The 20474-nt window shown below is 42.9% G+C and overlaps 1 protein-coding gene and 1 long non-coding RNA gene across 3 annotated transcripts in view; both read right to left on the bottom strand.

Moving 5' to 3' along the window:
* The window catches only part of ST3GAL5 (ST3 beta-galactoside alpha-2,3-sialyltransferase 5), a 55643-nt gene extending 39178 nt beyond the window's left edge, over positions 1-16465 (bottom strand). Inside the window, exon 1 of one of the 2 annotated variants that reach the window (XM_072636955.1) lies at positions 16194-16465. In XM_072636955.1, the coding sequence (XP_072493056.1) occupies positions 16194-16302 (109 nt within the window). In that variant the 5' untranslated portion in view covers positions 16303-16465. Of the gene's footprint in view, positions 1-15835; positions 15942-16193 lie in introns of those variants that run through there. The other variant, XM_072636954.1, reaches the window with a different exon arrangement.
* Positions 16466-17019: 554 nt separating this feature from the next.
* LOC140521682 (uncharacterized) lies at positions 17020-17839 on the bottom strand. The gene is made up of 2 exons (XR_011973027.1): positions 17561-17839; positions 17020-17232 (listed from the first exon to the last, which is right to left on the bottom strand). It is a non-coding gene; the product is annotated as an uncharacterized lncRNA (long non-coding RNA).
* Between the last annotated feature and the right edge of the window lie 2635 nt (positions 17840-20474).

Below are 20474 nucleotides of genomic sequence, written 5' to 3'. Positions count from 1 at the left end.
TAATGAAACTCACATCCTGCCTTCTAACAGAACGGCAGTGGGCACAAGGTACAGAAGAGACATGCATGTGGACATGGACATTAGGAGGATTTGTTTTTCCTGTTTGTTTGTCTTACAGGGCTCTCTCTCTCTCTCTGTTCTCTCTCTTTCTCTCTGTTCTCTCTCTCTTTCTGTTTTCTCTCTCTCTGTTCTCTTTTTTCTCTTTCTGTTCTCTCTTTCTCTCTCTGTTCTCTGTTTTAATTGGGGAGGGGTAGATTTGGGTTAGCAATGGTGATGACAAAAAAGACAGTCATTTTTTAAATGCATAGAAGGTAATATGAGTAAGCTACTGTTTTCAAAGTAACATGTGGAATTCTTAGATACTTTTTTAAAACAAATGTTGTGAATATTCAGTTTCATGTAAATATTTCAGTTTCATGTTCTGCAGTCTATAGAAAAATGCTCTTTTTTTTATTAAGTTCAAAATAAAAAAATAAGATTAATAAGGCATTAACCCCCCAAACCATTAAAAATAAACAAAAAAAAGAAAGCTCATAGAACAGGTGTTGCTTGAGTTGTCTTAGACTGTAAGTTAGAAAATGGGCAGAAGAATATTTGAGGCATTAGGAATAGCCACTGGGAAGGCAAGGAAATGAGAAATGGAAAAGCAAGAGGGTCAACATAGCTAAATCCTAGAATTCATGGAAGGGAAAAGGACATATAAAGCTTGAAAAGGTAGGAAAATGCCAGGCCATGAAGAACATTAAATGATGTTGGAGGTAACAGGGAGTCACTAGTTTATTGGTGGGGAGGGAGAGAGGGAGATCTCTGTTTTAGGAAAATCACCTTGACAGCTCATGGAGGATGGTTGGGAGCTAGGATAGAATTAAGACAAGGAGATCATTTACAAGACCACTGCAATAGTTCAGGTGAGAGGTGATGAAGGTTGTCCACATACAAAGAAGGGCATACATGTAAGAGATGTGACAGAGAAAGAAATTACAAGATTTACATCTGATTGGACTATGGGGGGACTGAGAGAGAAGAGTCAAGGATGACATTGATGTTATGGACCTGGGTGACTGGAAGAGGGATGGCGATGTCCTAGGCAGTAATGTGGGAAGTTCAAAAGAGGAGAGGATTTTGGGAAAAGATAGCGAATTATGTGTTCAATTTGAGGGTGACTATAGGGCATCCAGTTCAAAATGTTCAATAAACATTTGGTAATGCAGGATGAGATATAAACACTGGATATATAGGTCTAAAAATTACATGCATAAATATGATAAAATGAATCCATTAAAACGGATGTGGGGATCATCAAATGAGGGATTACAGAAGGAAAAGAGAGCAAGACCCAGAGAAGGATTATCGGATTAACAGTATATAGAATGGCCACTTCATTCTTCGAGACTGGAGGGAAGAAAGAAATAATGGGAGATAATGTCCCAGGGATATGAGATGAGGAATGAAGAGAAAGGTTTTATGGAATGGCCTTAACATTTTTTAGGGGGGAGGGCAAAGTGTGAGCTTGGCACTGAGCTCATTGAGCAAGGGAATGTTCTGGGAATCAGAAGATAACAGCTACCAGAATTTGGGCTGAATGACAGATTTGGATTGAATGAACCTCCAAGGAGAGAGTGCTGAGTAATGCTGGCAGAGGGAAAGTCTGCAAGTGGCAATGGGGATCAAGGAATCTTCTGACTGCACCACAATGACCAATGATTCAGGGAATCTGAATGAAAATGCAAGCAGTCCTGGGAAGGATAGCCCGAGAGGATGTGACATCAGGAGGCAGGCAATTCTCTCTGGGTGCTAAAAGACAAGCAGCAAAAGAGGAAGAAATTTAAAATAAAAGCAAACTTGTTAATTATGGAACAGGCATTTTACAGGGCACACTGGAGCGGGTAGGCATACGTATGGAGTAGGCAACACTGACAGGAGGGAGAGGACAAGAATGAAGAATCAGACATCCAGAGTTTGGGAAAGGGATTTGTCTTTTGGCATCTGGGATGTCATTATCACAAGGATGGGAGAGTAGTAAAAGGGAAGGAGTATGTTAATCAAACAGAGTCCAAACAGAGTAATGGTGAGGTCCACCAGCAAAGGCAAGTTTGTGGAAAAACAGTGTGTAATGTGGGCAGTTAGAGGCAGAGACGTGATAATCTAAAGAGCACTAGATTCAGGGTCAGAGCACAGGGATTTATGTCTCTGTTTTGTGTTTCAGTCATTTCAGTTGTGTCTGACTTTTTGTGACCCCATTTGCAGTTTTCCTGGCAAAGATACTGGAGTAATTTGCCCTTTCTTTCTCCAGCTAATTTTACAGATGAGGAAATGGAGGTAAACAGGTTATACTCATACGGTTAGTAAGCGTCAGAGGTGGAATTCAAACCCAAAGTCATCCTGACTCTAAGGCCAATACTCTGTCTTCTATGGCAAAAGTGTCAAACCCATGGCTGTCTGGCAACACTCTCAAATGCAGCCAGAACCAGATTAAAATGTAATTGGAAAATGTTTAACAAAAAAAATAAAAATATAGTCAATCAGAGAAAATATTAATTTGTGATTTCCTAAGTCAATCTGCAGCTTGCAGGGATCCATTTCCACTTGACTTTTACACTACTGTTCTATGCCATATTAAAAATCAATGGCAGGTTTTTAAAAAACTTCTTTTAAAAACACATTTTATTAATCTTACTTATTGAAGTCCTATATCAAGTTATTTTGGTGGTAGTGCTTCTTTCTTTGGCTTTTAGTTTGGAATGGGGCCAGTCCCATTAGGAAATTAGATGCTTCTATGCCATTCAGCAGTGGAATAGGGCCTGGAGTGGTCACTGAACATGGATGAGACTAGAAGACCTTGTCTCAAAAAAAAAAAAAAAAAGAAAAAGAAAAAAAAGATGATGAAGGGAATAAAAGCAAATTAGAAAGAAATTAAATGACCTGTTCAAAGTCACAGATGAACACTTTCTGGTCATGAGTCGACTTTTACAGAGTAGGCAGGGTTCCCTGTCCCTGCTTTGTAGCCTGAGGGTGGGGCAGAAATGAGATGGTGCTTCCGGGATCACAAGGCTTCCTTACAACCTTCATTCTCCACCTCCGCCCCCCAAGGGTTTATATTGATTGCTGGTGACTCAACTACAATACTATTCAATCTAGTTAACATTTTTCTCTTTGAACTCTTCCTTCTAATTCCCAGCATCACCCATCAGGGGGACCAGACAATGGCCCGTCCTAATGTCTTTAATGGCAGTGGGTGCATTTGTCTTCAAGCCTTTCCCATCTCATGTCCCTGGATTGAGATCCCTTCTAACCTCCCAAATGATGCTTGGAGTTCCTTAATATTCCTATAATTGACTATATCTCCAACACTGACGATTCTAGATAATCTCTTAACTTGACATATCTAAGAGCTCCTGCTACTTCCTTGGAAACCAGAACAGGAATTCTTAACCTGGGGTCAATGAATTTAAAAAAAAAGTATAATTACTCCATTTCCACATAATTGGCTTCATTTGTAATGCTACATATTTTATTTTATGCATTTAAACATTATTCTGAGAAGGGGTCCATAGGCTTCAACCAAATGGCTGCCAGAGGGGGCCATGAGACAATCGGGTGAAGGATCCCAGCTTTACAGAGTGCTGAGCATGCAATTCTGCTAGCTCTGGGCTGGTCTGAGCTCCTAAGCTCTAGGACTCAGGTCATCCTGTAATGGGAAATGGTTAAGCCAGGAATGCTGCCCTGATACATTGTTTCCTTTTCTCAAGAAATTCAAAGGTTCCGTAAATTGTAAACAGGCAGCACTAAACTAGCAGAAAACATTTTTTTCCATAAGCTGCATATTTTGTTCCCTTTCCTTTCCTCCACCTCCCTCGCCACCCCCATGAGGCCCTGGGCAAACGAAACTTTTGGATGACCCTGATCGAGTAGGATCTGTTATAATGCTGGGAGAGCTCAGCCCTTTGACAGATGGGACTCACACTTCTCTGATTTGGAGTACAGTTCATAGGTCAGTAAACATTAGCAAACATCTGCTACACAAACTCCTGAGGATTATAGATTTGGAAATGGGACACATGTTAAGTGTCAAATCCAACACCTTCATTTTAAAATGGAAGAAAATGGGTCTCTGATTTGGTGAGATGACCTCTCCAAGATCACACACACCAGCTACAAATGGAGTCAAATCTTAGAATTTGTGACCCGAATCACAAGAAGAACAAAGATCTGTTTGAAAGACGATGTGACCCAATGAATTCCCAGCTCTCCCAAAGGTGCATTCATTGGCAAGACTGTCTTTTCATGGCCCCTCTAACACTGACCCATCTCCCCTTTGCCAACTGTGCCAGTCTGCTGGATGGCAGCGAAATCTCAGCTGTTTTGTTTTGCTTGTTAGTGATTTCTGCTTGTTAATTGTTTGCAAGTCTTTTGAAAACTGTTGGCTCATAAAGGGGGACCCCTTATCCATTAAGGAATAGATTGTGGCCTGCTATCTATTGTCTAAGTTCCCTTTATAGCCCAGATATCAGACAAAGGTGACAACAACGTACAAAATGTAGCAACAAGCAAAAACCAACCTGCTCTTTGAATGAAACTGGTGCTACGGAGGAAGCAAGCTGAAAATGGACATTGGGAACCATTCCCATTGGTGGGATGCTGTAGTGTGCTGTGAACAATGGGTGCTAACCATAAAAACTTTCAATAGTGCCTCACTTAAACTTGAAATGGAATTTTCTAACTTTTCTAAATGTTTAAAATATTTCAAGTGAAGAGTTTCAGTAGGTTTTGAGCCCATTTGTAAACAATGTAAAAATGCAACACCTTTACATGAGTTCACCAGAATAAGATGGAAATCCACTAGGCAAAGTTTAACAAAAGCCTCTGCTCTGCATTCACAGGAGGGTAATGAGTGCCATGACTTACTAAGGAGCCAACAGGGCATTTCTTCCATTTAGAGCTTTGTCAGGTTTTTTTTTCCCACTTATGACAGATATTAAAACCAAGTACTGAAATAAATAAGCCAGCCACAGAAGAGCCTCTCAACCCAGCAAATGGGGAGAGGTGGAGGCTGGTGGATCTCTTGAGCTTGAGAGTTCTGAGTTGTGGTGAAGAGAAGCCCATGATTAGGAGTCCACACCAAGTGTGGCATTAATAAAATAAGCCCTGAGAGCAGGGACCACCAGGCTGCTTCCAGAGGGGCAAGTCAGTCCAGATCAGAAACGGAGCAGGTCTGAGTTCCCATGCTATTTGGAGTGGTACCAGGCCCAGTGCTTCAAATCTAGGTGAAATAAGGTGACACAGTCTTTAAAGAAAAAAACAAACTAAACTTTAAACCATGTACATGGTTAAATAAATATATGTACATTGGGTGTATGCTCAAGGGTTTGAAGTCCAATTGTCTGGAATGTAGGATGCCATCTCCTACCTATTATCTGGGCAAATGGATTAATTATAAACTTCCTAAAGGTTTATTGTCATATATATATGTATGTATAGACATACCGTCATATATATAGACATATTGTCTATAACAGGGATGGGGAAAACAGCTGTGGCTTTGAGGCCACATATGGACCTCTAGGAACTCACGTATAGCCCTGTGACTGAATCCAAATTTCACAGGACAAATCCCCTTAATAAAAGGATTTCTTCAGTAAAACTTGGACTCACTCATAAGGCTGCACCCAAGGACCTAGAAAGCCACATGTGGCCTTGAGGCCAAAGGTTCCCCCACCCCTGGTCTATACCTTCTTCACCTCCTCAGGAGAGCATTTGTGGAGAGTGCTAGATGTTTTGTACTGTTACATCATTTAGGCTCCAGTCTTTACTATATAATTACAATTACACCTCCCCTCTGCCCTCTTCTTTGGCACAAAATTCATCAGGGCCCTCATCTTGGGGAAGGAGGGTCAAGGAGTAGTTTTTACAAAGACTTTTTCATTTTTTGCAAGCTCTTCCATTCTTTCTTCATTTATAGCACAGATTGGTTGGAAGTAAGCATCATCACAGAAAATAATTCCAGGAAGTGGGAAGTTATATGAGTAACATGTCCTCTTGAAGCTCCTAATATTCTACAGACATTTCTAAGGGTCTCTCTTACAAGGATTCTCTCAACTCTCAAATGAAACTGGCTCCGTCCATCAAAGGGAGAACCCAGAGGAAACAAATACTAATTTCTCATTCTACTTTGGGATTATGTCTTAACCAATCTATTTCTGATACTCTCTCAGCTACTGCCATCCATTGCAAACTGCATAACCATCATGTGTAGCCTTTTATTTATCTTGGCAACAAAAGGGAGGTCCAACCACTGTCCTGTCTTGTAAGTCATCACATCTCTGAAAGCATATGTTCTTCTCTCAGTCAAATAATGCAGCTAGAGTGTATGTCCTCAAATAATATAAAAACTAAATGTTCTAGTGTTAACCAGTCACAGTAACCAACTGCCACCATCTGGCTACCTTTCCAGCACTGGTTTCTTTTGATAAGATACTGGATCCTTGGTAAGGATCACTGCCTTCCTCTCATCCAAGGCTCTTCTCCAACAGTCAGGTTAGTAGAATTGACAGAGGCCAGGATGGCAGGAGTTGTATCTTGCCAGATAACAGGGAAACTATGGGCTCTAAAAATTTAGCCCAAGATGCTTCTAATTCTCCAGAAGGGGGGTCAGATTTTTCTATCACTATTAAAAACCAAATCAAAATTAGTTCTTCCTAAAAGACCAATCACAAGTATCACTTGTACCTGGATAAAGGTACAAGTCGAACAGACAATCTCAGCTCTCAGAAGATCCCAGGAACCTTTGCTTCTAGGGAAAGAGGGTGCTTTTCAAGTATGGTACAAATGACTGACATGTCCTTTGTCAACTGATCAGGGCTATGATTTTTTTTAAATGAACAAGCAGATAGGCTTACTAGGATTTACATCCCTTGGCTTCTGGATTTGGGGTAAAGGAAGGGAAAGGCATGAAGTGAAAGAAGGAGCCTCAAAGTAAGAAGATAAGGTAGGAGATTATTAAAATAGTCAAGCCGTCAGATGACCCCTGTCTGAACAGTGGCATGGATCATGGGAATGGAAAAAAGAGAAGAACATGAGAAAAAAACTGAAAAATAGAGAGATATTGGTGACTTACCATGGTGGGAGGGGAATAAGACTGGGAAGGGGGGACGGAAACAGATGAAAAGGAGGTAACTGTGAAGGGGTCAAATATGATTCCAACCTTTGCAAGCTGAATGACTAGAAGAATGTTGTTACCATTTACAGAAACAGGCAATTTGGGAGTAGAAGGTGATTTGGAGAAAAAATAAGAACCTCAACATTTAAGAGCTCTATCTCTTAGAATACCCAGCTTCTTCAAAACTTAGCATTGGTTTTAGGCATAGTGTAGGTGGCCTATAGGCTCTCTCACTGGGGAGATAGAGATGGCTGGATTGCTTGAGCTTGGGAGTTCTGGGCAATGGGAGGCTAAACTGATTGGGTGTCCACACTATGTGCTGTATCATTATATATGATGACCCCCCCCCCCCCAAAAAAAAAACCCAAGGGCTACCAGGCTGCCTAAAGGGTTGACTGACCATGGTCAGAAACAGAGCAGTCAAATTTCCCTGCCCATCAATACTGATCAAATGAGTCAATGTATGAAAAGTGCTTTGCCAACTTTAAAGTCCGATGCACTACATAAATGCAAGCTTTTATTATTGTTATTACTGATACTGGGTCTAAAAGTGGCCAGGGCACTTCTGGGCAAGATAGGGAGATCCAATCAGAAAAAGGAGGAAGAAGAAAAGGGAAGGAAAGAGAAGGTAAAGAGAAAGGGAGGAGAAGAGAGAAGAGAAACAAGAGAAAAGCCTTAGTTTATATCAGTTCTGTGACCTTGGAGAAGCATTTAGCCTTTCTGAGTCTCAATTTCCTATTCAGTAAAATGGGAATGCTAATAATGCTTGTCAACGTCTACTTTGATGTAAGGGCCTTGCCAAAATGGTAGATAGGAGTTCCCCTTATTACTGTGTGTTTATGAAGCTTGACTGTGCACAAGCCAGTTGATTCCAATTTTCTGCCTACAGAATAAAAGTGGACTTTAATGACAACATGGAATATGTCAATCAGATACCAGAGGAAGAGGAACAAGACAATAAGAGAAGCAGAACAAAGGAACTGAATTTCAAAGCAAAAACATCCATAGTTAAGAAGGATGAAATAATCGAATCTGTCCAAGAAGAGATCTGAGAAAGAATCTCCCCCACACCAACCCCACCCATCGGTGCTTCCCATGGCACGAGTTCTAACTGTTAAAATGTTTTTCTCCTTAAACCATTCTTAGGATGACTTATGCCACTGTTCTTACTTCTACCCTCTGAAGCCAAGTAAAACAAGCCTCTCCTCCATCCCACCCACCCCCATATGACAGCCCTTCCAAAGTTCAAAGACTATCCCTCCATCCCTTTTCCTGATTCACCTACTGCATTCTTTCCAATTCATTGTCTCATACCGCAGTTTATCTCTTCTCCAAATATCCCAATTTGCCTGTGTCCTTCCTAAAACGTACTGTTCAGAACATAGTACTCTAGAGGTGGTGGATATTTACCCCAAATATTCACATGGACTATCTGTGCCCAACCTGTTGTAGAGCATTCCAAGCTCATATTGGTCGGATCAGCCAGTCGGACACACTGAAATTTCACTTTACAATGGTAATGTCATTTTGGTCCTCTTCAAAGACGAAGGACAACAACCAACCAACCAACCAACCCCAGAGGTGGTATGACCAGGGGAGAATACAATGGGCCCATCACCTTGTTCAGGGCACTTGAACTTGGTTTCTCTTATGTTAACAGCCTAGGGTAGTATTGGCTGTGTGTGCGGGCATATCCGCAAATGTGCCATTGACTCATATTGAACAGGCAGCCTACTAATACCCTTAGATCTTTTTCACTTAACTATTGTGTAGGCCCACCTCTCCATTAACACCCATAAAGTTGATTTCTGTGGAAAATCCTTTTTTTTATTAAATGTGATTGTATTCGATCAATCCCTTGATCTAGTCTGTTGAGATCTTCATAGATCCTGACTTTGGCATCCACTATATTAGCTATTTATCCCAGATATGCAAAATCCAAACACTCAGTGAGCACCTTCAAAGGTTTCGCTGAAATCACTGACTAAGAAAAGGACACAAGGCCAAGGACAGATCCCTGGAGTACATTACTAATGATCATTCTCTGGCTGACATAAATTTGACTGAAACTCATATTTCTTGTACCACAAAACCATGGCTAACTCAGCTGAGCCTATACTAATCATCTGCTTCTCCCACCCTCTCTCCCCAAGAATGTAAGCTTCTCAAGGGCCTCTCATTCTCCATCTTCATACATCCCCAGGATACTGCCTTGTACACAGTAGGTGCTTAATCAATGTTTTCTTTAATTCATTTTGCTTATTTCATATGTATATAATTTGTCTAATATAATCTCTACCTTGTTTAGACCTCTAGTTGCTATCTGTATTTTTTTCTCTTGTCTCCTCAGCTCTTTGAGGGAATGGACTAATAACTGATCACAGTAGAAACTTAAGCTATTACTGAGTGAATTTCAAACATTCCACGAGTGATCCTTCATTATAATACCTGTTGGTACAAATAAATTTACTCCCACCATTACTGTCACAGACAACCCACACGAGATGTATTCACTGCCATCCTCACACTGACGTAACTGTTTTCAAGGTGATTTTATTCTCCATAGAAGAGGCTAAAATAAAGGAAGAGGTAGAGTAGCACATAGTTTGTTTCATTCAACTAAAATGTCCACCTTTAATTCTTAAAACTCATCATAATTGCATTTTTGATATAGTAAGAATTCCATTAGTGTTAAATGAAATTCTTGTGCTCAATACTCTCTGGGTAATGCCATCTGGATGCAAATCATAGAATACCACAGACTCAAAAGGATTAAAATTACAAATAATTCAAAGGAAGGAAAGCTCACTACCTTATGAGGCAGAATAAAGATATACGATGGACATAAACAAACTATTGTACATTGTCACCAAAGACTTGCCCTCACAAAGACATAAAAGACACATATAGCCAGAAAAGAGTGGGCCATTCATACAATAAGAATGAAAGTACTGGTGTACTTTCAAGATGTCCGAAATACCACATGGAATACCACTTCCCATTCTTTCTGTCTGTGTGTGCCTCTCTCTCTCTCTCTCTCTCTCTCTCTCTCTCTCTCTGTCTCTCTCAGAAGAAGAAAACAGACACAAGTCACACAGGATGAGAAGGCATGGAAGGTTTACAACATGAAGAAATCACAAACTGAAAGCATCAAGGAAGAGTTCTTCACGGACTCTCAGAGCCAGAAGGAACCTTACAGGTCCCACATAAAACAAAAATCATCCATGTGGCACAATAGGAAAAGTGATATCTTTGAAGCTAGACTTTTTGGGCTCAGATTTCTGCTCTGTGTCCTGTTGTGTGATCTTGGGCAAGTTTTTTAACCTCCCTGGGCCCCAATTCCCTGCTTCATAAACAGAAGAGTAGATGAGCCTCTAAGGCACCTTCCAGCTTCAGGTCTATGGTTTTATCATCTCTGTTAAGTAGCCATTCAATTTCCTCTGAACACCTCCAGCAATGGAGATCTCGTACCTCATGGACAGGCCATTCTATCTGGAACAGCTCTAATTATTGCAAGATCTTTCTTATGGTTGGCCAAAAGTTGTCTCACTGCAACTTCTACCCAATTAACTTCTAGTTAATTGTGCAGGCCAAAGTCAACAAAGATTAAATCTATTCTATGTAATAATAGCTCTTCAGATATCTGGGGAACAGTCATGTCCTTCCTAAGTCACTTTGTATTTAGGTAAAAGATTCCTAGTTCCTTCCACCCTCCACACATGGGGCTGTTCTGAGCCTTCTTCCCATTTCTGCCTCTCCTCTGGATACACTTCAGTTTGCCAGTGGCTCTTATGTGCCACATATACCAAAAAATTCAAAGAAGGATCTTCTTGTGATAACAAAGACATGAAAACAAAGAAGAAGTCCATCAATTAAGGAATCACTAAATCATGGCACATGAACACTGACTAACGAATGTCACTGAAATATTACTATGTCAAAAGAAAAAAATTCAGCTTAAGCATAGGAGATATATGAACTAATGCAGAATGAAATAAGCAGGACCACATATATAAAAATGATTTCACAAGTCTGTGTGTGTACATATATAAGACTAAAACAATATAAACAGAAATACCAAAAAACACCCATTATGATGAACTGGACGAATGGGTACTGGAGAAGAGATTAAAAAAAAAAAAGTCCCTCCCTTCTGCCTAATAGAGGTGGGGGACTGGAGGTGGGGACTATCACACCTACTGTCAGCTACAGTTGATTTATTGATTGGTTTTGCTGAACTGGTTTTTTTTTTCTTATTTCTACTTCGATTCAAGGGAAGGTTCACTGGGTAAAGAGGAGAAGGATATATTCAGAAGTAAAGGTGATATAAAAACAAAAGATATCCATAAAATAAGATTTAAAAAAAATGTTCCTCTTCAAGCATAATGCCAAGAAGTGAATACACTATCCCAGCTTCTGAGGGATTAAGTGATAGGTGTGGATTCAGAAGATGGATGTTCAATTCCCAACTCTGATACTTAGTTTTGTGACCCTGGACAAATAACTTAATCTTTGAGAACCTCAGTTTCCTCATCTGTAAAATGATGGTCATTATACTTGCACTACCTACCTCACAAGGTTGTGAGTAAATAACTTTGTAAATCTTAAATAAATAAATGAAAGTGAATACTCTCCGACCAGGGGAGAATGCAGTAGCCTTATCAACTCCCTTTCATTGGACACTAGGTTTTTCAGGAGTTGTTTAAAAAATCAATAAAGTCCAAGATTCTATTAATATTTTTATTTGCCAAGAAACACTATTTTCTCATATTGAATTTGCTGTTGATTACAATTGTCTTACAAGCACTTGTTTCCTGATCATAACTCTCCTATCCGTGCAGCTGATCTTTTCAGACACAACTTACCCCCACTTTTTTCCCCTCTTCAATCTCATTTATACCTCCCTTTTTTCTACCTGAGAAATTCTGGTCATTTTCATAAATTTCAGAAAGGTTGTTGAGTCCAACAAGGCACATTCTTGGGTTCTTCAAGTTATTCCAGATCCAACTGTACTAACATATGAAAGCAATAACTACAGGCAAAAGTAAAAACATTTATAATAAAGGCTCAAAGCATTCTAGCAACTTAATACTAATACTGTCTACTGGGAACGGCACTAGATTTGGAAGTCGTTTAGTTTCTCTAAGCCCTGGTTTTCTCCTCCGTAAAATGGGGATAATACTATATTCTTAGTATTAATGAAAGAGGATCAAATGAGAATGCAGTAAAAGCCTCCTGTGAACTTTAAAACTCTACATAAAATGGCAATTACTAGCTAATAATTCTTTCAAAAGACACATTGAAGCAATGTGATGTGGGGGAAGGAATAAGCATTTACGAAGTCATTTATTAAGTACTACCATGTGCCAGGCACTGCTAAATGTTTTACAGATATTATCTTGATTCTGACAACAACCCTGTAAGGTAAGGCCTGTTATTATTCTCATTTTAGAGTTTAGGAAACTGAAGCCCACAGTATCTGAAGATAATCTGAACTCAGGTCTTGCAGTAGAAAGAGCACCAGACATGGAATTTGGGGACCCTGATTCAAGTTCCAGCTATTCGGGCACCTAGTCATTTCATCTTAGCTAAACATACCTAGCAGCTAGGTGGCGCCAGAGTGCACAGAGCACTGGGCCTGGAAACAGGAAGACTCTTTTTCCTGAGTTCAAATCTGGTCTCAGACTCTTCCTAGCTGTGTGACCCTGAAACCCTCAGTGTCCTCATCTGTAAAATGGGCTGCAGAAGGCAATGGCAAACCACCCCAGTATCTCTGCCAAGAAAACCCTAAGTAGGGTCACGCTGATGCTTTGGAACCAGAAATATAAGAAAGCTCTCAAAGATGTCCAATTTTCAGAATTACGTATACAAAAGCCTAAGTTCTGCTCACCAACAGAAAAGGATCCCTCCCACTTATGCATGCCCTGACTGGTGTGGTTTCACAATATCAACACTACACTATAACCCCAATTCTGTGCAATGCTGAAAATTTCTGCTGTAACACTGTTTGGTCAGCCACTCCTTTGTAACGTTGTTCCTATGAACTGACTATTCCCTGTAACACTGTGTTGCTTACCAGGAGTCTGTTGTGAAAGCTATTAATGACAACGATTTTTTTTTCTCTATGTAAGTATGTAAAGTATTTCTGGAAATTTTTCCTTCCACAGAATACAATCTGCAATAATGAACCAAACACTGATAATAAGACAATGGCAACGTTTACAAACCTAGAGTGCAGATGGGCAGGGTGCTGGACTTGGGACTTCAGGGAAGTGAGTTCGAATTCTACTTGAGATGTTTATTAGCTATGTAAATGTTGGTAAGGGCATTTAGCCTTGTTGATGTGATACAACCTATTTGTCCATCTATTAGAAAATACGTTGTGGTATATAACAGTAAAAACAATGGCTATTTTAATTATACAGAAACATATCCTTGAAATGAATGTACCATGTGGTCACTTAATTGCCACAGAAATTTCTTACCAGGTAAACATTCTGTATCAGTGAACCAATAAGCATTTATTAAATGTTTAACTGTCTAGCATCGTTACTAAGCCTTGGGGATATAAAAAGCAAAAATCTGTGCCCTCAAGGAGACATTCTAACATCGTATGTATATATAATCTTCTAATTAAATCTCCCTTAATTTTACCATCTTCCTTCTGTTAATTAGCTCCAGTTTATCATGTCTGTATCTTCTCTGTACCTCATAGCTTGCATGTTGTCTCCCCCAGTAGACACTGAGATCCTAGAGAGCTCCCAGCCTTTTCCCTGTATTCCCAGCACTCACCATGCCTAGCACATTGTAGGTGCTTACTAAACGTTTATAGACTTGACTGTGTTGATTTAACTAATTAGTGACAAAACCACCATAAGAAAACATCTCAGTTTACATTCCATTTTCAAAGTTTTTTTTTTTTAAACTACATCTCAACACATTTTCACTTGTTTAAAAAAATTCTTCATATATGTGTGTTATTTCTAAAAGTCAAACCACAATTTAAAGAAGTCAAGGATGCCAAAATACCCCTGGAACAAATGAGCAGATTTAAGGTCACAGTGAAGGAGGGTGTGGGTGGTTCTCTGGTTCCTCTGTATCTACCATCAGACAAAAACAGAAGTGACAGATTTTCTTACTTTTTTAAAAGGCAATTTTAAATGTACCTTGAGAAACTGTATAATGTTTCAACATTATTTCTAGTTTCTCCCAGTTGTTAATTTCCCCCCCAACATGCCGTATTTATTTTGTATATATCCAGTATTTACATATTGCTGGACTGGTACCTCACCCACCCCCTTAATAGAAAGAAAGTGACCTGAGGGGAGTTCTGTACCCTCAGAGCCTGGCACTACCAGCCCATTTTTGTCTTATGCGGATGAAAGGATCTGTATATTTGATGGGTGGGGTGCTTTAATTTTTTCCCCATAGTATTTTATTTTTTTCCAATTACATGTAAAGATAGTTTTTCATCATTCACTTTTATAAGATTTTTGAGTTCCAAATTTTTCTCCTTCCCTCCCCAAGATGGCAAGCAATCTTATTACATAGGTTATACACGTACAATCATATTAAACATATTCCACATTAGTCATGTTGTGAAAGAAGAATCAACACAAGAGGGGAAAAGCACAAGGAAGAAAAAACGAAAAAAGTGAAAATAGCATGTTTTGATTTGGCAACCGATGTTAATAAATGCCTGTTATATACCATTAGACATTCCCTCAGAGCCTGTTCCAAATGTTTTCCACAATCCTTTGCTACCTCTGAACTCCACAGGCAGGCTATTTAGTCATGACTTATCAACCCACCAACAAGCATTTATTAGGGGCAGGTACTGGTTAAGCAGCAGACATTTATTAGGTGCCCACTACGTGCCAGGTAGTGGTTAATTTTTTCCAGAAAAAGCAGAAACCGTTCTGATCCTCAAGGGTCTTACAGTCCAATGGTGGGAGATGGCACAAACATCTCAAACCCACACAAAGATAAATCCCAGAGGAATGGAGGTACCTCTGACCCGGGGAGCACCTCGTCAGGGGGCCTGCCAAGCGCAAGGCTGGAGAGGCTCCACCAGAAAAGGGGCATCTTCCAAGAAATCCGTGCCTGGAGGTGCTTCCTCGCACCTCTTCCACCCAGGTCCTCCGCAGGTATTCTCATTTCCCCCGCACCTGGCTCCGACACCGCCTTAAAACCCCGCTCCTCCCAACTACGCAGCTGCACCCAGATGCGCACACACACGTGCGCAGGAGCACACACATGTGCACACGAGCACACACGAGCACACACAGGAGCACACACGTGCACAGCACACACAGGGGCACAAGAGCACACACATGGGCACAGGAGCACATGTGGGCACATGAGCACACACATGAGCACACACACGGGCACAGGAGCACACACATGGGCACAGGAGCACACACATGAGCACACACATGGGCACAGGAGCACACACATGGGCACATGCACGCACGCACATCTAGGTAAGAGGTGCCTCCGCGGCTGGGGGGAGGTCGGTGCAGACAGGAGCCCCGCTCGGTGCGGAGGTGTCCTCCAGCAGCGACACCTCCTCTCCCCCCCGGGATCTCCCCCCGGGATCCCCCCCCCCCCGCATCCCCCGCACCCCGGCCCACGCGCGCTGCCCCTGGCTCCCGGGGGCGCGGCCCTCGGCGCTCTCACCTGCCCCGCGGCAGCCGGACCGCGGCGTGCCGTGCCATGTCGCCCGGGCCGCGGTGCCCGGTGCCCGGTGTCCGGTGCCCGCGCCGCCCCCGCCGCCGCTACAGCTCCCGCACGCTGGGAGAGCGAGGCAGGCTAGGGGGCAGGAGGAGGGAGGCGGGGAAGGGGCGGCGCGCGCACGAGGCCGCGCGGGCGGGGGTGGGGCGGGGGGAGCCGCGCCGGGAGCCTGGGTCCGGGCCGGCTCCGCTCCCTCCCCTCCCTCCCCTCCGACCCGCGGGGACCCTCGCCCGGGGGATGAGCGCTCGGGGTGCCCAGGCCCGGCCCAGGCCGCTGCCCCCTGGCTCGCGGGGGCACCACCCACCTCCGTCGGCAGGTGCCGCAGCCGCCGCCGCAGCCTCCGCAGCCGGGGCCCGCGCGGGTCGCGGGAGAGCGCGTCCCTCTCCGTCGCCGTCCCTGGTCTTCCTCCTCATAATAATGCCCGGAAGGGTCCGGGGCCCGGCTCTAGCGCATCTCCCCCGGCGGCCGCCCGCCCGCCATCCGGACACCCTCGGACGAGTGACCCAGGCTGGCCACGCGCGGGCTGGCCGGAGCCGGTGGCCGCGGAGAGGCGCGCGCGAGCCGCCTCCCGCTCCTCCCCCTCCCCTCCCCTCCCCTCTCCGCAGGGGCTCCCCACCCCCACCCCCGCCTTCCCGAGGATCCCTGCACTGAGAGAGAGGGGCGGTCACGGGAGGCCAGCCAGCCACTCAGAGCCCGCAGTGGGCTTCTGGACCCAACCATCGGGACCGATGCGGGGCCCCGCGTGTCCATCCACCTTCTGTGGTTCGGAGTCGCCCCGATGAAAGGGAGGGCGGGGAGCGCGGAGCCCGGAGTGGACGCGGGGCCCACGGGCGGGCGCAGGTCCTGCTTTCCCAAGAGTTATCGTCATCCAGGGCAGCGCTCGTTGTGACAGCTAACGCCCCCACGGAGCTCGGAGGTGGGCGGAGGGCTTCCTTTGCAGACCTTCCCTAATTCGAGCCTCTAGACAGGGAGGGGCTGTTATCCTTATTTTAAAAACGAGGTCCTAAGGTCACCCCTGAAGGGGAAGCAGCTGAGCCAGGGTGACACCTGGGGTATGTATATGGTGTACCATCCGCATGGTGTATGTGTAACAACCCCCCCTCCCCCGGGGGGGAAGGATGTACCCATGTACAACACACTATTAACGTGCTTTATTTGCATTTTTCTATCACCCAAGTCCAAACAATAAATCTTTAAAAGCCCCAATTTGTAACGGTTGCGGATTTCCCGGAAGTAGATGTTCACACTAAAAATTAACAATCATCTCTTGAGAGTCCTTTTGAGCTGGTTACGCAGAAAGTGACAAAAGCAGGTCATCCCGACTCTCCAAGCTTTGGTTTCCTCTGCAGAACGAAGGGATTGGATTAAATGGCCCTGCTCTACCAGCCCCAGCCTCTAGTTTTCCATCTGTATCCTGCTTCCCTGCTAACTACGAACACGCCCCCTCGTCTGTTTCCTCCTTCCCCTCCTCCTCCCCCTCCTCCTCCCCCTCCCCCTCCCCTCCCCCTTCCCCCCATCCTTAAAAACTCCTGGCCGGATCCGACCATCTCCGCTGCAGTCTACCTTCGCTACCTCCTCTCGCAGCCCCTTACTAGGTTTTAAATTCTCCAGCTTTGGAGCCGAGCACCCAGAGAAAACGGCTCCGAAGTTATTGATGATGAACTTAATTACCAGATATGATGGTCACTCTTCTTGCCTTCTTTGAGAGCAGGGACTGTCTCGTACGTTTGTATCCCCGATGTACAGCAGAGTGCCTGACACATGGTAGTCGGTTAATAAATATTTATTGATTGACCTACCAGCATTTGACAAAGTGGATTATTCTCTCCTTTCGGGGTTTTCCTCCTAAACATGTTTGCTTTTTCTCAGTCACCTGTGCTGTATCATCCAGGTACATCTGCTAACTGCCAGTGTCCTTTTCTTCATAGACATACTATCTCGTCAATTTCCACATGTTCCACTGTCTTTATACAAATGATTTTCACATTTATATATTCAGCCCTAATCAATCTCTCTCTCTCTCTCTCTCTCTCTCTCTCTCTCTCTCTCTCTCTCTCTCTCACACACACACACACACACACACACACACCACATCCTACATGACTAGACATTTTGAACTAAATTTTGTAAATATCCCAGAGTCAACATGGCCAAATAACTCATTTCCCCCCTTTTCTGTCTCCCCCCCCAAAATCACTGCTCTTCTGAATTTCCCTGTCATTGTCAAGAGCTCAAATATCCTTCCAGTCATCTAGATCCTAAAAACCGTTGTATCAAATGCAATTCCTCACTTTTCCTCATTCCACATATCCAATCATTTTCCAAACCTTGTTTCTACCTTAACATTGATTGTATATTCCCTTCTCTCTTCTCAGTCAACATCCTAGTTCAGTCCTGATCACCTCTTAACTAGAGTATTGCAAGTTTTCTAAATGATTCCCCTACTTCCCTCCCCCCACCCCCCTTCCTCTGGTCAATTCTCCACACAGTTGCCAATGTGATTTTCCTAAAGCACAGCTCTGACCATATCCACCCCGCTCTCTGGGTTACTTCTAGGATCAAATATAGACTTTTCTTTTTGTCATTTGAAGTTATTTACAACCAGGCTCCTTCTAATCTTCCAGTTTCTGTTAAAATATAAGTTCCTAGAGGTTAGGCACTATGCGTTTTTCTTTGTTTCCTTAATAAATGCTTATTGATCTCTATCTCTACGTCTTTACACAGACTCTAAAGCACACACACCCTCATCTCACCTCCTCTCTTACAGATCCCACTTCTCAAATCCCACTCCTGCATGAAGCCTTTCCCAGCTGCGGATGCTCTCCCTCTAGGTCAAATGTGAGTATTGTTTTTACCTAATTGTTTTTTTGTCACAGCAAAGAGGTTAAACCTGGTAGGAGATGTTCAAATGACTGTGAAGTCCCCACACATGTTGTTACCCCATTAGAATGTAGCTTCTTGGGAGCAGACACTGTTTCCCTTTTGTCTTCCTATCTCCAAGTAGTACAGTGTGTGGTATATTAATAGGCTCTTAATAAACCCTTTCTAGTGACTGATTGACCAGTCAACTGAAATACTATTCATCCTTCCAGAGCAAGCTCGAAAAGTCCCTCCTATCTTGACTGATCCCTCTCTATTGCACTATAATAGCATCTTATTTGTATCTTTCTTCTATGGACCACGTTCTACTTTCTGTTCCAACTGTTTACATACATAAGTCAACTTGAAATAAAGACTACAAAAAAAGCAACAACTGTTGAGGCAGGAGGATTGATTGCAATTGGAGGCTGCATACAAGACCAGAGACAGGAGAGCTGGGAGGGAGCAGCTGGGGCAAGGTTTAACTGGGAGGAGTTAAATTGTTTTGCAAAATAACCAAAGGCTGGGTAGTAGTTGACATCTGGTCAGGACAAAGGACTCCAGGTGCAGAGTTGCCAGACACATCACAAGCTCCAGGTAACCCCTTCTGATTACCGTATTCATAGCCTCAGTCTACTAAATTATCAATCGTTTGAGAGTAGGGATCAGATTGTATTTGACTTTGTATCTCCCTGGCACAATTCTCCATAGCTAGAAGGTGGCCAATAAATGTTTGGTGCTCTGAAGTGAATTCTTGCATTTGCCTAGCCCTCTACCATCTGGTATCCAGTGTGTAGGCAAAACAAATGGGGAAGATATTTGGGGGTGAAATCACCTTTTTGAAACTTAAATCATTAGAGAGAAGCAGCTGCTTATACTTGTTATTCATAGCACTGACTTTCTATGCAACCTTCCCCTCCCTAAGCAGAGCCCTTCATTTTGCTTTACCCATCTGACATCTCTTTGATCTCTAAGCTTCAGAATTCTCCAAGGGATGTAGAATTATGAACTGTCAAGCCAAGGTTAGAACACCAAGTTTTGCAAATATAAATTAATCTGTCTCCAAGTGATCATGGCAGCTAGGTGGTGCAGTGGATAGAGTTCTGGGTCTGAAGTCAAGAAGACTCATCTTTCTGAGCTCAAATCTGGCATGAGACACTTACTACCTGTGTGACCCTGGGCAAGTCATTTGACACTGTTTGCCTCAGTTTGCTCATCTGTAAAATGAACTGGAAAAGGCAATGGTAAACCACTCCAGTATCTTTGCCAAGAAAACCCCAAATGGGGTCATTGAAAGTCAGGTATGACTGAAAAAACACAACAACAAATGACCATGGTTGATTTCCACCAGTTTCATAAAATTCACAACAAAGAACCCACAATTCTTATATCATTTTGGTTGCAATATTGATAAACAATAGATCAATCAATTGATAAACATTTATTAAGTAATTATTATATGCTAAAGTGCTGGAGTTACACTTTAAGAAAGAAAGACAGTCCTTTCCTCAAGAAGCTTACAATGTAGAGGAGGCACACAATACACAAAAGAAAGCTTAAAAGTGGGGGAGAGGGAAAGAGGGTACCCTGTGGTACCTTCACTAGCCAGTCTTCCTCTTCTATGAAAGCTTATAAATCTACCAAGTGACTCCTGAAGACTAAAATATATATATATAAAGATAATGGGGAGACTCAGCTGTGCCAAGCAGAACTCATATCTACCAAG

Source organism: Notamacropus eugenii, chromosome 1 (genome assembly GCF_028372415.1).
Source record: "Notamacropus eugenii isolate mMacEug1 chromosome 1, mMacEug1.pri_v2, whole genome shotgun sequence".
Lineage (NCBI taxonomy): Eukaryota > Metazoa > Chordata > Mammalia > Diprotodontia > Macropodidae > Notamacropus > Notamacropus eugenii.
The sequence above is the reverse complement of the archived record's forward strand: the minus strand, read 5'-3'. Positions and strand labels throughout refer to the sequence as shown.